Source organism: Solea senegalensis, linkage group LG5 (genome assembly GCF_019176455.1).
Source record: "Solea senegalensis isolate Sse05_10M linkage group LG5, IFAPA_SoseM_1, whole genome shotgun sequence".
Classification (NCBI taxonomy): domain Eukaryota; kingdom Metazoa; phylum Chordata; class Actinopteri; order Pleuronectiformes; family Soleidae; genus Solea; species Solea senegalensis.
In genome coordinates, this window is record NC_058025.1 from 22,906,959 (window position 1) to 22,923,342 (window position 16,384).

Here is a 16,384-nt window from a genome sequence, read left to right on the forward strand (position 1 = left end):
AAATTCAGTGTTTTGCCGGATTAATAAGGGTTTAGTCTTCCTAAAATGATAAAGAATAATAAACAGACAGTAAAAATACATAATAATGGTCATAAATGGTCTCTTCCTGACACAACCCTCCCATTAATCCAGGTGTGAGACCTAAATTATTTAAATAAATGTCTTTTTTGATCAACGATCATACCCCAAGTATTATATATAGATAGTGCTTTAAAATCGTAAAAATAGTAAACAGTATTTCTTTACAGTAATGCACACTTCCCACACAAGTTACGTTTCCCTGAAAGCAGAACCATGCATGATTTTCACCCTCATGTAATGACTTTGGGGAATGTCTGCACTCCCCCTACTGTCTGATAGTGGAAAACCAGCTTTGCAAGACCACACACACACACACACACACACACACTACAATATCAAGGCAGTGATCGTGTTATTTTAGAAAAAGAAACAGAGGAAATCTCTGTCTGACGTGTGTGTGTGTGTGAGAGAGAGAGAGAAAGAGCTGCGCAGGAAGTGTTGCATGTGTTGATTACATGGCGGCCTGGAGCCTACTGTACATTATCTAATCTTACATTTCAGTCTACATTTTTAGAATTTCAATTTCCATTACATTTTTGCTCATTCTACTTTAATAATATGTCAGTTCTTTTATTGTGTTCATGTGTTGGTGGGTGACGAGGGCTTTGTTTTACCCTGAAAAGCTCTTTCACTTTACTCTTATTACTTTGTCCAAAACGGAATGTAAATAAAGTCTGAGTGACATTGACTGATTACAGGTGTGGGTGTGACTGTGTGATTGGTGTATTCTCCTCCTGGTGCATTTTGTTTCACTTATCTTGTAAGACGTATCTCCTACAGTATCTCATACAAACTAACTGTACTGCAAGTCAAGAGGCAACAGAGGAGGATCTGCTGGTATGAAATGAAAGGTTGACGACAGACGCTGGATAAAGCTGCTGAACCCACTGCCGGCCTGTAGAAGTGCTAATGACAACCCTCATTTCCTGTTTGGGACTAAACAAACCCGGGATCTTTTCCTCCTCGTCGACACTTTAACGTGTCCCTGCGTGCACGGGCTACATCTACACCTGTGAAGGGTGCAGTTTCTCCGTGCTCTTTAATTATAACACATGTTACCCTTCATAGCAGTTACAGTGCGAGGCAAACAGCAGCTGATGAGTCAGGCTGATAAAAAGCCTTTCATTTAAAAACTCAAATATTGCCCAAGTAATAATTAATTGTGTTCTTGCCATTAAAAATGTGTTAAAAACCAGCTGCTGTGCCGTTTAAATCTTCCACATTTGTGATCAGCGTGGGAATGTGCAGAGCTGATGTTTAAAGCCCTTGGAGGGGCAGCACGTGTCCATTGTTTGTTCTCTAAAAGCCTTTTCTTGTTTTTCCTGCTTCTCCTCCTCCAATGTGCTGACCATCTACCGCTGCTTCCCGTCCTCCTCGACTCCACCGCCCATCCCCCCACATTTCACTCTGACGCAACAAACACACACACACACTGGTATTAACGCAGCACTGCACGCTCTTAAAAGACAAGCCCTCTCCTCACACGTGCACACACACGCACACACGGAGGAAGAGATGGCCTAAGGTTAACCCCCGCTCCCGTTCGAGGCCGCAGAGGTCAGAGCTCAGAGCTCAGGCAACTGCAGGAATTCTCCAGTGCTGCTGTTGAGTGGCCACACAAACACACACTGAGCGTCCACTCAGACAAAAGTGTTTCACAGGGTCTTAAAGACTGTGAAACAATTGGCTTTGGATCAGGATTCCCTGCATCTGTATCCTCCTCAGCGAGCACGCGACACAGTGTCCTCCTACTTTTCTGAGTTTAAGAGTTAAAGTGCTTGGTGTTTGTAAGACACACGGCATGACAACAATGTATGAAAGGTCAGTGATTCAGTAGCTACTGGACTTTTCTTGAGGTTAAAACACTGTAGACGTAAGCAGCCATAGATTTTATAAGGTGAGCCATTTGTTAAATCTAAAAATCTGTTTTCACACCGTCCCTGACGGCAGCCAACTCATCAGTGAGTCCCTGGTTTATAGCAATAGCATCACTTAACAAAGTCTCTTAAAAATGTACATTTTTCCCCATAAAAACCACACATTTGCACTTGTTTGTGATGAATATATCAGTCTTGAACGCTGATATATCTAAATTGGACCGACCACTTTCACCACTACAGTACATCCCAGGCAGTATAATGGTAATATTATCCTTACCTCGCTCGCCTCCCACTCGCCGCGTCTCCTCTTCAGCTCGTCACACTTGCGCAGCTTGCAGATCTGCTTGCCCGTCTTGCGGTTCAGACAGTTTGCACAGGTGCCGCAGTTCTTCTTTCGGAGGCAGGGGGCGCATTCGCCACATTTCTTCCTCCGCTTCTTCTGCAGGTCAACAGTGGTGGCGTCCGGGGAGCCATTGAAGGGGGAGAGAGAGAAGAGACCCGCTTGTTGGTGTTCACTCTCGATGTATTTGCTCAGAGGAGACGTCTCCTCCGTGGATTTCCTGCAGAGTTGGAGAGACTGAGCCTCCTCTGCATCCATGGAGAACTCATAAATGTCCTCAGGTGGAGGATCAGGTCCAGCCTTTGGCCTGGACATGGCTTCTGACCCAGAACTAGTTGAATTTAAAAGAAGTGGGAGTTTATAATATCTGGGGTCCGCTCTGCCTTCACGACTGACTTTGTCCATCTATATATTAAAGGTACTTGAGGACGCCTCAGTCTCCTGAACTCTCTGGGCTGCAGCCATCATCTCGTCTAGTCTGAGTCCTCCAGGGACAACTTAATCATGACTCCGTGTATACGGTCGTCCGTGGTGGGAACCCCCGGAGAACTCTGGTGGACCAGGATGGAGTCCATGTTTCCCTGCTACCCCGAGGGGCACTTGTTGGACCAGGACAGTGTGGACAGTGAAGCTGGCTCCTGGGGAATCATGGCGGTGTCTGCACAGTGTGGGTTCGGTCTAGAGACTGAGCAAAGACAAAGAGGAAGAAGAATTTGATTTCAAAACACAATACAGACACTTCATTTACATCCAGGTGTCTTTTATAAGAAAGAAAAGCCAAAGACAGAAGGAAAAACTTATATAAAAGTTATAAAACTATAAAAAGAAGTCAATACACGTTATGATGTACACATTTTGAATTGTCCTGCACTGGTGCTCAGTCTGATATCCAGGATTATTGTCTGGATTCTGTCTTCTCTCGAAACACAGCTGTCAGTGCTGTGTCTCCACTTGGCTCATAGCCACACACACACACACACACACACACACACACACACACACACACACACACACACACAGCAGTTTGAGGGGATTCTGTGTTCAGTGGTGGGTCTGGTGTGGGTGTTTGTGTGTGTGTGTCCTAAATAAAAGACGGGGGTTGAAGTCAGGGACAGTCTTCTTTGTCTTGTGGTCACACGCTCCAGTCAACCGTCAATGAAGTGGATTGTGCTCACCCAAACCCAGGGTTTCTGGTCCTGCACTGACCAGGGTTTTAAATACAAACAGATGAGGGGAGATACGAAACACAGTGGATTTAAAATTTATATGGACTTTTATCTGTGGGGGGAAAAAAATCACTCGGCCAACTTTCTTTCTAGCTTTACTTATAATGAAGTACGACAGGAAACAGGCAACTTTCATATCTCTAGTAGTTCCTGTGAACCACAGCAACCAATGCTGTGGTGAACTAGAAACCTGTGCCAGAAACAACTCAGGTACTTTTCGTCCGAGTTAGAGTAAAAAACCCTGACTGAGCAAAACATTATGGCAAACGTCAGTGCTTTCTCAAGTACCACATGAGAAAAAGACACCATTATCACCAACGTTAAAACACAGTGGTGTAAAGATGGCGGCAGACTGAATCTCTCGTCGTCCTCCTCTTCCTCACGTATACCGGTATGGAGCGAGAGATAAGGTGACTAATTATTATTAATTAATTTATTATGATATAATTATCTGCATACTCGCGTGCCACAGTTTGAGAACCATGGGGCGAATGTTATTGTTGCTTATTGTGGATAAGTGCTCATTTTTCTGCCGACGTACAGATCATCAGTTCATTACATCATAACAACGAGGTGAGGGCAATAACATTACGATAAAAACACACGGCACCAAACGTCTAAACAATTTGCCTTTACTGTTATTACAAAAAAATTATACGTGAAAAGGAAAACTGGGCAAAAAAGACGTCACCAAGCTGACATACTACAATATTCTGTATTGTTGTTCTCTGGAGAAACAGAACAGGGCTCGGCTCTAAAATATCAAACTGCAATTATATGTTTATTAAACTGTACCTTCATTGTTGTTTTGCATTGCAATCACTTTAACAGAAAAAAGCACACATTAACAACGCGTCTGTTCAGTTTCTATAAGCTAAGACAGTGTGAAGAGTTCAGCGTTAGCATGCAGCCAGAAACTGACCCATCATTTCTTTGATTATTTACACCTAATGTCACCTGTCAAAATGGCAGCTGTTCAAAGAGAAGCATGAATACGAGCTGCAGACTCTGTAACAAAGTCATCACACGAGTATAATTATATAATAACGACCAAATGTCCAAAGTAAAAACTTGGTCCCGCCTCACCACAGCTTGACGCTACACGGTTTTGGACGGTTTTCCATTACAATAGAGTATATCCTCAAACTAGTGACTAGTGACTTGTAAAACACTTGAAACCTCTCAAGAGCAAAAGAAAGTACCAGGTACTGTCACTGATGGAAAAGCAAAAAACCCATGGGGAGTCGAGTCGAGCCGTGCCGGGACCATGAAGTGGAAAAGCAACAAAACACACTTTTTACTGCTTTACCACCCATTTTAAGTATAATGAATGCAAACAAAGTTAGTAAAGGATAAAAGGAAATCTTACCGTACAAGAGTCCATGGAGCTTAGTTGGTTTGATGTATTTAGATAGTAAAACTCGTATTACATTACATTACATGTCATTTAGTAGACGCTTATATCCAAAGCGACTTACAATAAGTGCATTTAATCATTTGGGTACGAACAAGAGCTAGAAGTAAGTAAGTGCTTCAAGTGCTACGTAATTTCTACACCTCTGTGACGTAAAGTGTGGAGGAAAGAAAACTGGAAAAACGACAACACTTCGTCACACAGTGCAAAAAGTAACCTTGTGAAGTTTAAAAATATCTTATACAACATATTTGTTGGTATAAACTGCTACATCAGGTGCAGCAGCAGCAAAAATGAGTCCTGACGCACGCGCGCCATAAAAGGCGCGAACGTCGCGAGGTAGTGATGAGGACTCGTCAGTGGAGCCACTTTAACTTTAAACATCTGCTCTGAAATGTTTTACAGCACTTTTTTTGGAACATTTGTAGATTTCTGGGTCGAATTACGTCACCTTTGTATGAGTTATCATCTACAACTCACCAGTATGGAGATACCTGCGATTTTAATCATAATTGCGCTTCATCCCCACTGTCACAGTGGGCATAATGTGACGTGACACGGCGTCGTTTACTGTTCGCCCACTGTGTGTCCACGTGGTCAGCGACAGGGAAGCTGTTCGCGTCACAGCAGGGAGTCACCGAGTCAGTTAAGTGATATGAAAGCTCACATCTGATAAGGGCTAACAGACATCCTCAGATTTACACTCAGATTAAGCTGCTCATCAACACTGGAATACACACACACACACACACAGGGCACTGCATTAATAGCTCTGAGGCGACAAAAGTCACACTTTCTCCTGGTGTGAGTTTGATTTATATCCACGAGACACGAGCCTCCAGCTCGGTCTGCACAAGTCATTCACTCTTTCACTCATTCATCAGTAAGGTGTTTGTTATAATAAGACAATTACACATGTTGTCCGTGACTTGTAATGCGCGTGTTTAAGTTTCCCTGCTCAAATTATAACAACAACACTAATAATAATAATAATAATAATAACAATAATCACTTTATTTACACAAAGAAAAGTGCAGAAACTTTTGTTGCCAAAGTAAGAAAAGAGACAAACCTGACACCTGCGATGAGGGGATCTTCAGAATGCCTCGATGTCCGTCCGTCCTTCACTCACTCACTCACTCACTCACTCCAGATGCGTTTACAACAAGCAACGCAAAGAAGTCACAAAAACACACTTAAAAAAACAATTACTAAAGGTAAATGAGAGTCAAAATACACCAGCATTAACTGGTGCTCGTGCACAAAAAGTGGGTCAGGGGGAAAAGTTGGTGGTAATGACATAACTGAGAAGACTTAAAGCTGCACAGTGTGGTCTACGTGCAGGGGAGAGAGGGAGAGAGAGAGAGCGAAAGGGTTAAAGCCATCAGTAAATTATGGAGTGGACTCCAGCCAGCTGGCTCAAAGGGGGAGTGGTGACTTCACACAGAAAGAGGAGATGCAGGGGTCCATGATGTGGAAGCTCTGGGGAGACATGTGACATGGAACAAGTAAATATTATATACAACATTTAAATTCCTCCATCGAGTGTAAGAATTAGTGACATCTACGTCTGAGGTATACTCATACGTCTCGCTTACGGACCCAGGAATACTCACACGTCAGGATCATGTAGTATCCCACTTCACCGTCGGGTGGCGCTACAAGTCTGGACGCATTACTAGCAAAGAGAGCGATGCTACAGCTCCCTCGGTTGAAGCGGCTCACGGCTGAAAGGCTTGTCCAGCCGGTTCGTGGGTCACTAGGTCGAGGCTCGGAGGACTATCCTTGACAGAGGACTATCCTAGCGGGTCTAATACTCCACCTACTGGTGCAGCGGAAGTTCAGTTGCCGCATGCGCTGTCCACGAGAAAATCTGGGCTGCCTGCATGTTGTGTGCGTCGGGTCCACATGTGGAAGGATACCGGGGGGCAAAATTTGAACAGCTTCAGATTTCAAGTTTCAGAGAGACTGATTATGATATGGAGATTTTAGACATTTCCTTAGCTAAATGTTGGAGATCAACACATGTTTTTAGGATTTTGAAGTCTTTTTAACTGAGCTACAGATCAGCATTGTTCAGTTTGGTTCTTGTGTCGGACGTCACGCTCATGACTCTACAGTGACGACACTCTCTGACCAATCAGTGACCGGCAGTTTGATGGCGTCACATTTTAGTATCTGCTCAGCTGAACCTCGTCAGAGCAGGTAGTACCAGGTACTCTCACTGATGGAAAAGCAAAAATACGAGTCGAGTCGAGTAGTGCTAGAACGGTCTAATGGAAAAGCAGCAACAGCCTGTGGGAACTTACTGAAAGAACAAGGTTCTCTGTCGTCAGCAGGGCCACAAATAAAAGGTTTTTAAATTATCGTTAATCCCTTCTTTAATACAACATGCATATTATTCACATTGACATGCGTTACGCACATTTAATTTTCTGTGGCTATTTCAAAGTAAAAGTTGGGCTGTGTTTCACCCGTGAAATGCTTTTAATGTGAAGGTGCAAAGCTGAGATGTTTGGTCCGTGTCGCTAACCTGGGAAGACGTGGTGGGCCGGGTGACACCGCTTTAGAGGAGCATCACGGAACTACGGTGGCCCTCGCATTCCAAAAAAAAAAGGATGCTATTATTGTTTGCATCACATGGGTTCCCTTCAAACACAGGTTTGTCCACCCAGGCTACCGTAGAGACGTGTCGGCACACGACAGCAGCCTCCGTCAAACCAGGCACTTACGGCTCTGTAAATCAAACCATTTATTTTGACTTCACAACACGACACTGTTCTGCAACGTTGCACAAAAATAAATTATTAACCAGCTGCGCTGTTATTCTGAGGTGTATGACGTGAATTCTGACATCATCGCTTGTGTGAAATCCCAGTGTAATTAGAGCCATCACTGCAAGTATAACACATTGAACCTTTATTTTTATTTTTTTTTTACACCAGTTTAACACTGCACTGGAGGCTGTAAAACAAACACACCAATAAAACAAAATGCAGATCTTCCAGAGTCCTTCATTACTCACTGTACTGATACACGGTTGAATACATGAACCTCAATTCCAGTGGATATGATCACGAGCTGACTTGCCGTCGCCTTGTTTATTTATCAAACTGACTCTCAGAAAGGTGTATCCAGATTATTCCAGTTTCCATGGTGACGTTCATAATGTTATAAAGAGATATTAGGATGCACATTATACCGTTTCTCTGGTCTGCGAGGTTGTTGTGACGCCGGAACGGAATAAATAATAATTTAAGTTGAATAAAAACAGGTGAACACGAGCACCCAAAGTTCTCCTTTGGTCCCTCTGCATTGGTATCACTTGCATTCATTAGGGAAACATTAGTACCAGCATTATGACTCGCTCCAGTGTCACAGACATCAGTGTGCTGAGAGGAAACATCACAGTAACAGAGGGAAACAGACGTGGGAAGTTTTTAAGTGTCTGATTATGAGGACACAAATTAAACATGAGTCAAATTTTCACATCCAGCAAATCAACAGATAAAATATTGTTTCATGTCCTTCGTGGGGAGTTTTACTCTGATTTACCAGAAAAACTAATTCTCTCACACACACACACACACACACACATTTATCCAGACAATCACGACAAATGATGCAATTTATGTTGACAAAATTAAGCTTCACACTTCTTGAATTTGATTTGGGCTCAGGATTTAAAGTAGACATGGAAAGTAAGTCGAATACAGTACATGGGGATGAGCTGCGTTTGCCCTGTAATCAGCTTTGACGATGTTTCTAAGTGATAACGGCTCCTTTTCCACCTCCGGTTTGTGCAGGTAAATCCTGAAATGCATATACACAGGGAATGTACCAACTCCCCATCCCACCCCCCCACCCCTCACCCCTCACATCACCTTCTGAGTCTCATTGTGGTTTGGTTTGGTCCGGTGGTCACACAGTAGGAGTCTTTATGTCCGGACCTGGAACTTGCCGGCCTTTGTCATGTACTTGATGCCTTTGAAAGGTTTATATTTCTCACCGTACATGTCCAAGCGATTCACCTTCAGCCCTGGTGAAGGACACAAGGACACAGTTACCACTTAAGTATCAATGCATCAACAATACACCAATCTGATTGCTCTTTTCTGCATTATATATATATTGGTGGAATATTGCTTTAGTAAGATATAAGAGGATTCTTCAAAACAGTAGTTAAAGCCATATCTTCAATGATTTAATCAAACATCAATTTAAAAACCATTTGCTTGTTTTAATGCTGTGGATTTTTTATAGCATATAAGGCGAGACAACACAGGCAGAATTAAAAGAAGTCCAAAAAAATATAATCCATAACAATTTAAGAAAGTGTTGACAGTTTAAAAAGTAGAAAAAGGTCAAAATAAACAAATGAATTAAACACAGGGACAGAATCAACAGTCAGAACAAAGTCTGCGTAAATGAAAGATTTAAAAGAAATAAAACTGTTCTTACATTTTATTACATCATCATGTGCCAGTAGAGGCTTATTTATTACACTTGGCACCATCTAGTGGCTGTCATGTGACCACACACACAGCACCAGAGTCAGGTGATCGTCAGCTGAGCTGGCCATGGAAACGTCGATTGTATGCAAAGGCTTTAGAAGCATGAGTTCAACTATTCTATATATAAATAACATACACAGAGAATATTACAATAATCATACAGTTAAGAGTTTAGCAGTAGTGGTTGGGTGTTTTTGATTTACAATTTAAAATGTATTCCTATAGGAAATTTAAAGACACAATTGAGACACAAACATGGCTGTGTTAGAATATGGGGTTTTGTGTGTGTGTGTGTGTGTGTGTACCTGAGATGGCCATCTGTTGGATCTTTAACTGGATGTTGATGGTCGGGTTCTCATCAGGCTTGGAGGCCCCGGCCTGTAGGCTCATTGTTCCTTTCAGACTCGGCAGCTTCTGTGGGTTGATCTTACCGACATCCCACGACAACATCTGGACACAGCAGCAGAATGACATACGGTAAGTATTAGATCATGACTATGCCATGATGTCATTAATATCATGATGTCGGTGGGAAAGCTCCGGGAGCTGGGATGACTCATGTCGCTGCAGCCTCACTGAATTAATGAATTTGAACGACGATGGATTATGAGCACTATCTTTCCCTCACAACAGCTTTGCTGCTCAGTGCGTCTCTGGAAAACAGACAGAGTGTGTCTGGGAGCGTCCTCTACTGTGCCCTTGTCTGGATGATGATGGCAGTTAGTGAGTAAGACCATTCTGACCTAATTCTTTGAAAAACAGGGCCGTCACAACAGATGCACGGCGCAAAGGCGGCGCTCTCGTCGGACGTGCATCTTCATTAAAAGACATATTTTGAGACCTTCAGCTTCCCAGTCCTGACCCCTGGTGTTAAGATTCAATTCCTATGCACTCTCTTTTGTATTTACTTAGGCTTCATCAATAATATGGCAGCAAATGCTGCGATGACTGAATTTCACAGTACCTTTGTGACCGGGTCGAAAGTGTACGTTCCCTGGGAGGCGTTGAGGTTGGCGTTGAGGACGCCGCGGGGCAGCTGGCTGCTGACCAGGACCGCCTCCACAGCCTTGCCCATGGTCTGTTTGGGGCCCAGAGTCAGGTCGAATCGTCCCTGAGAGCTTCCCTCGCGGAAGGTGATGTTGTGCTTAACGTACACTGGGATGGCCACGAGGCTGAAGAAGCAGCAGACAACAAACAATGCTACTGTTTTTGTGGTGCTCGTATTTTTATATACTGTAAATACAGCGTTTTATGTGTCTTCACCACAATGTGACATAATTTGAGACACTGAAGGAAAAGAAAACACTGACTTCTGAGAGCTGACGTGATAGGAGAGCAACCGGAAGTTTCCATCTGGTGGGATGAAGGAGAGAATCCTCTCAGCTTCCCAGCGCTTGAACCTCACACAGGGGTGGAAACTGACATCATCCAGCAGCCGAGGATTCTGGGAGAAGAACGCAGCAATAGTTTGGTCACAGAAAAAAACCCAAAATACAGCAGATTAAAAAGAATTAGAACTGAACACTTTATTTAAACTTAAATAAAAGTATGATTTTCCCATTAAGCTTTATTAGTAATCCACGATTAAATGAGCATTAGAGCGACAGCTGGTGCTTCTGACGGTGTGTGTGTTAGTCTGATCCACTCAGAGATAAAAGCTCTGTGAACTCACCATGAATGACAGGGTGAGGTCTGGCATACCCGTCAGTTTTACACATGCGTCGATGACTCCCTGGATTTCTGCTGTAATTGTGGAGCCTGAGGAGAAAACAACAAACGCTTCGTTTAAAACGTTTTTCCAAAAGTTGATTTGTGGGGATAGATGCCAGAAGCCAATGTTTTTTTACATATATATATTTGTGCGTGTAATTATTGCAGTCACACCTGATTTGTCAATGATGGCATCGATCTCCTCCACCACGTCAAAATAGGCTTCATTGTTGGTGTATTTGACCCCGGTGCGTCGCCATGGCACCACTGACAGCTGGCCTGTGGGAAGCTGTTCACCAACATTTGTGCTGCCTGGAAAACAGACATGGATGTGATGTGAATTAGTCGACACATTTACTACTACACAGACTTCATGAACTAATCCAAAATCTTTATTTTACTGGGAAGTCACATTGAGATTGCAATCTTATGGCCATTATACAGTTCTATCACTACTCGGCTGGAGCCGTGCTAGAACTGTATAATGGAAAAGCGTTATTATTCTGATTGGATCTACAGATAAAGTTATATTATGAATGACTTTGACCTGAGTTTATTTGTTTGTTTGTTCACATGCTTTAATTTTTCCCCACAGAGAAAGATTGAGATTTTATTTTCTTTGTATTATTTTTACCTACTTCACTAAAATACACCTGTCAGAACAGCCAGAACCATGCATCACTTCCTTCCTCTCATGTAAACACTGATTCTGTACAGTTTTTCTACAGCCAGAAGAGGCCAAGTGCTGCCTAGTAACCTAAGTTTCAAATCCCAGGATGGCTCAAGGGCTGGGGTGCCCCCGAGCAAGGCACCATATCCCCATTGCTCCCAGGGTGCAGAAAAGTGCTGCCCACTGCTCCTGTGCCCGGCTTGTGTGATGGGTTTAATACGGAGGTCAAAAACCACGCCCCTTTTAGAGGCTTTCACTCTGGACTGTGAGACTCATGTGAATAGTTAGTACCTGTGATGGTGTTGACCATTGTACGGAGGATGGTGGGAGGCTTAATGAGCTCTTTGAGGATGTTGGATTCTGTGGCCAGTGGAAAGCCGTTGTCCAGCATCTCCTCCAGCAGCTCATACACCACCACCACGTTGTCTTTGATGGCAGCTTCTGTACACACTCCAAAATAGTCCTGAGGACACAGACACACGGACAACAGCCAGAACACCAGCATGTCGAGTCAGATTGAGTCGATACATAAACTGAAAGTGCACCAAAAACAAATGTGAGCGCGTACCTGGAAGGTGTCGACAACTCTGTGGAGAAACTCGATGACAAACAGCGGCGGCACCTCGCTCTGGATGACTGCGACGAAGAAGATGCGATGCCTGAGCACGCTGATAAGGTAGTGGTGTGGTGTGGGGATCACGGGTGGGACATTCTCTGGCTCTGTGGCGCGCTCCTGTGCCTCGAAGAAGTAGTCACACACCGAGCGGCTGACCACGCTCTTCCAGTGCTTCTCCAAGAAAATGTCTCCGGAGGCATTGACTAAGAACAGGCTGTGGATCATTTTGGCTGAAGGCTGACATGTAAATGACCAAAAAAAGAGAAAACCAAAGCATTTTTAAGACGTTTTTTTTTTACTAATATTAATGTAATTGTAACCTTCTGAGATTGAATTTACTACAAAAAAAATAAACTGCTGCTTAAGACTTCTAATTTCTGTTTTGACTATTACACAACTCCATAGTGCACTGACAATAGTTATTCTCTCTGTAAATAACTTTTTCCTCAACACTTTACTATTTAATTTTCCTTCTATTATTTATCTGTGTCTCTTTATATATGCGCACCACTGACCGGAGCAAAATCCTAGTGTTAGTAAACTTTACCTGGCAATAAATCTGAGAAGTAGGTAGTAGGGCTGCAAAATATAACAAAAATGTACCGTTATTGCAAAATCAACAGGCGCAATATGTATATTCCAAAAGATATATACAATAAACATAGATTGTTCCATGTGCTATTGTTAGTTTTGTTCTTTTTTGCCAACATGGCAGCAAAACACTTCATGTGCACGCCTGTTTATCAAAAAAAAAGATTTAGGAGAAAGAGCTCACAGAGCTACCTAAACTATGACTACTATGCTAATGATTCCAGTTTTAAAACTAGCCAGGCATCGCTCCTTGATCTGCTCAATTGAATGAAGGAAAATTGGGTAGAAGTTACCTGACGAATGAAGAGGGAGTTTAAAACATATACATTTTATGCACTTTGTTTCTTGTGAATAAATAGAGAGATCCTGCACTTTGACCTTTTGTTTTCTTCAGTTAGACAAATATCATGTATCGCGATATGATTGTCTTGCAATATATTGATTATTACAGTATTGTTGTAATGTGAGTATCGCGGACCATGTATTGGTACCCTGTGATTCCCACATGTACTGTCATAGCTCCAGGAGCCAGGAATTATGAGCATACTGAGAATTATGAATTATACTGTAAACATCTCGAACTGGAATAGTGGATAGTTATTATCTAGTTTAGATAGATGTATCTGCAATGACAAACCCAGTACACATGAATTGGAAACGTGACGTCATAGGTCCTAGAAAGAGTGACGGGATATCTAAAATGTTCATTTTAACAAGGAACAATTAAACTAGTGTACGTAGAACTAAACAGGGTTTTAGTACATACACTGTAGCTCAGTCAGCTTAAGTAAAACTTGGTTACAGAAACGTGACACCGGAATATTCATGAATTATGCGGCACAGCTATCCGGTTTATAGCGGACCGAGCGCGACGGAACCGCCTACAAAGTGCATCTTCGTTTAATTAAGACCGTGTTAGAACATAAAACAGAGTGATTGGTTCCTATCACACAGCGGTTGAAGGCCTCCATCTCCTCACAAGATGCTACATCAGTCAGTCCCTGTTCCTCCTCCTCCTCCTCCCTCACAGTCTCATGACAGAGGAAAAGCCCCGTCACCCGCTTCCCGAGATGAAAACATATCAAAGTAACCTCGCTGCTGTGAAGCAAATTTTAACAATAACTACTAAAACGTCCATGAAGTGCAAAAAAAAAACTCACCGAAGACTGTTTTATTTCGTGCCAGTCTCGCCTTTAACCGTTTTACCGAATGAAATACGAAGCTGCAGTCGCTGCTTCCCGTTTGGTGAAGCGGATCCTGACGCGAGGAAACGACAGGTTTACGGCGAACCAATCCGACGCAGAGATGATTGTAGTCCCGCCTACTCAAACGAGTCATTGGTCAACAATACGGAAGTGGCCGACTTCGAGCACGGCTGTGATTGGACGGCGGAAGGAGAGCGACGGTAAACACCAGCAGAGGTGAGCGCTGATTGGCTGCGAGATGGAGCTGGTCTGACATTTTGTTTTCAGGATCAGTTTTCATCTTGTGTAGTTGACACTTGACCTTTGATAGAATATACATAGAGAGAATATAATATAGTATAGAGCCTGACATCCATTAAGAACTTTGCTTTTCTAATTTTGTCTTTTTTTGTTATTCTAAACTTTTAAATCATTGTGTGATATATGTATTATTTAAATGATTTTATTTGTCTTCATGTTTTCTTATATGAATCATTTTTATGGATATAACTTTATATATTATACAGTACTTTTGCTACCTATATGTCAAAGGTGATGTTGAGTTTTGAGCTGCTACTTGATGGTTGAATTTCCTGTGCGATTAATAGTATATATGAGTATTTGGCCACACGTATTGTAGTAGTATTGTAGAAGTATTGAATTCCGGTGTATCAATCAGGCCTCATCTCCACTGAAGGACAATCTTGAGCATATCAAGACATTTTGGAAAATACTATTCTTCTAACAGTTTGAGGAAGAACTTTTTCTGTTCCAACCTGACTGTCCCTGGTTTGATGAGTTTGGTGTGGAAGAACTGGAACAGAGATCGTGAGCCAGGCCTGACCTCATCAATGCTCTACAGAATGAATGGAGACAAATTCACATAGAAACACTTCAAAATGAGGAAAGTGTGTGTGCGAAAGACATCATAGTCGCAATGGTCGCAAGTTCGATTCCACCCCTGGCTGATTATACTCAATTCAATTGTAAGTCACTTTGGATGACATGTAATGTAAAGCTGCAAAAGCAGAACCAACTAGGTTTCCAAATACATTTGTCCACATAGTGTGTGTTTTATCACTTCAATGTCATCTTTAACATACACTTAATGCACTGAAAAGTGCTTATATTCTACAAAGGTAACATTATCATAAACCTCTAACCATAGATTGAGATACAAATGGCAAAACATACTTCACATTCAGAACTTTGGTTCATTGACATCAATGATCAGACTTTAAGCTTTACCATTGTAAAGATCTGACACCTCTGTGTGTGTGTGGAGGTATTACTGTAAATGTGAGACCCAGTGAGACAAAAAACATGACCGAGTGAAGAGATAAAATTCACATTCCCACCTCCAAGCCTCAGCATTACATGCTTGCTTATACTCACCGCCTACGGTGACATCTAGTGGCCACAGGTGGTTATAGCCACCCTTTACAAAGACTGGAGGGAGAAGCAATAAATTCAATTTATAATTCACAGTATCGTGAACACACTCATTTCATCTGAACAGCATTTAGCTTCTGCTCAATTCTTTAATTTTTGAAAAAATGTTGTCAGTGACACCTCACCTCTGAGTGTCCTGGTGCAGGTCGGTTCCCATCAGTGTGTCCTTGGTATAGCTGCTGTATCCTTACAGCTGGGTTTAAACTGAGGGCACGAACAAGACCAAAAACTCCCCCAGAGAAGGCCGTAAGAAGGGTGGGTGGAAAACCGCTGACTGACGGCTCTTCACATCACTGAGAAGCAGAATTCACCAAGTGTTGGATGTGAGCTGGTTTAGACCATTGTAAAACATGGACATAGAATTGGGTTGCAATGGACCAGGCTTGAGTTCAAGAGGAATCAAACTGTCAGACCTCTGCCTTTTTTCAACATGTTTTGTGATTCTTTAGAAGAACTTTCGTTAGCTTTTATTGCGTGTATGAGTTCCAGAGACATACAGTACATACTAAGTGGAGTTTAGTTTCTTTCTGCACGAGACATTTAACTACACCATCTTGTGTCCCTTCCATTAAACATTAAGCCTATGACGGAAGGACGTCTGTGTCATTTAATTAAGCCACAGGTTTGGAGGCAACTCTCACAGGAGTGAACTGTGACGGCGACTGCAATCAAACTGAAAATTATAAAAGGCTCAAGGGAAACGTGA

The 16,384-nt window shown here is 42.5% G+C and overlaps 1 protein-coding gene across 1 annotated transcript; it reads right to left on the minus strand.

Annotated features, from left to right (window-relative positions):
• Positions 1–8,010: 8,010 nt before the first annotated feature.
• On the minus strand, positions 8,011–14,304 carry ap3m2 (adaptor related protein complex 3 subunit mu 2). The gene is made up of 9 exons (XM_044027208.1): positions 14,203–14,304; positions 12,404–12,688; positions 12,127–12,298; positions 11,340–11,477; positions 11,128–11,213; positions 10,766–10,899; positions 10,420–10,627; positions 9,761–9,905; positions 8,011–8,980 (listed from the first exon to the last, which is right to left on the minus strand). Exons 2-9 carry the CDS (start codon positions 12,674–12,676, stop codon positions 8,880–8,882), a joined length of 1,257 nt encoding a protein of 418 aa, XP_043883143.1. The 5' UTR covers positions 12,677–12,688; positions 14,203–14,304; the 3' UTR covers positions 8,011–8,879.
• Positions 14,305–16,384: the final 2,080 nt, after the last annotated feature.

Excerpts from the sequence above, each read along its gene's own strand:
- ap3m2 (XM_044027208.1), bottom strand. The coding sequence starts at position 12,676 with ATGATCCACAGCCTGTTCTTAGTCAATGCCTCCGGAGACATTTTCTTG. Across the intron at positions 11,214-11,339 it reads TGCCATCATTGACAAATCAG|GCTCCACAATTACAGCAGAA; the intron begins GTGTGACTGCAA and ends TTTTCTCCTCAG. Across the intron at positions 8,981-9,760 it reads CCAACAGATGGCCATCTCAG|GGCTGAAGGTGAATCGCTTG; the intron begins GTACACACACAC and ends GTCCTTCACCAG.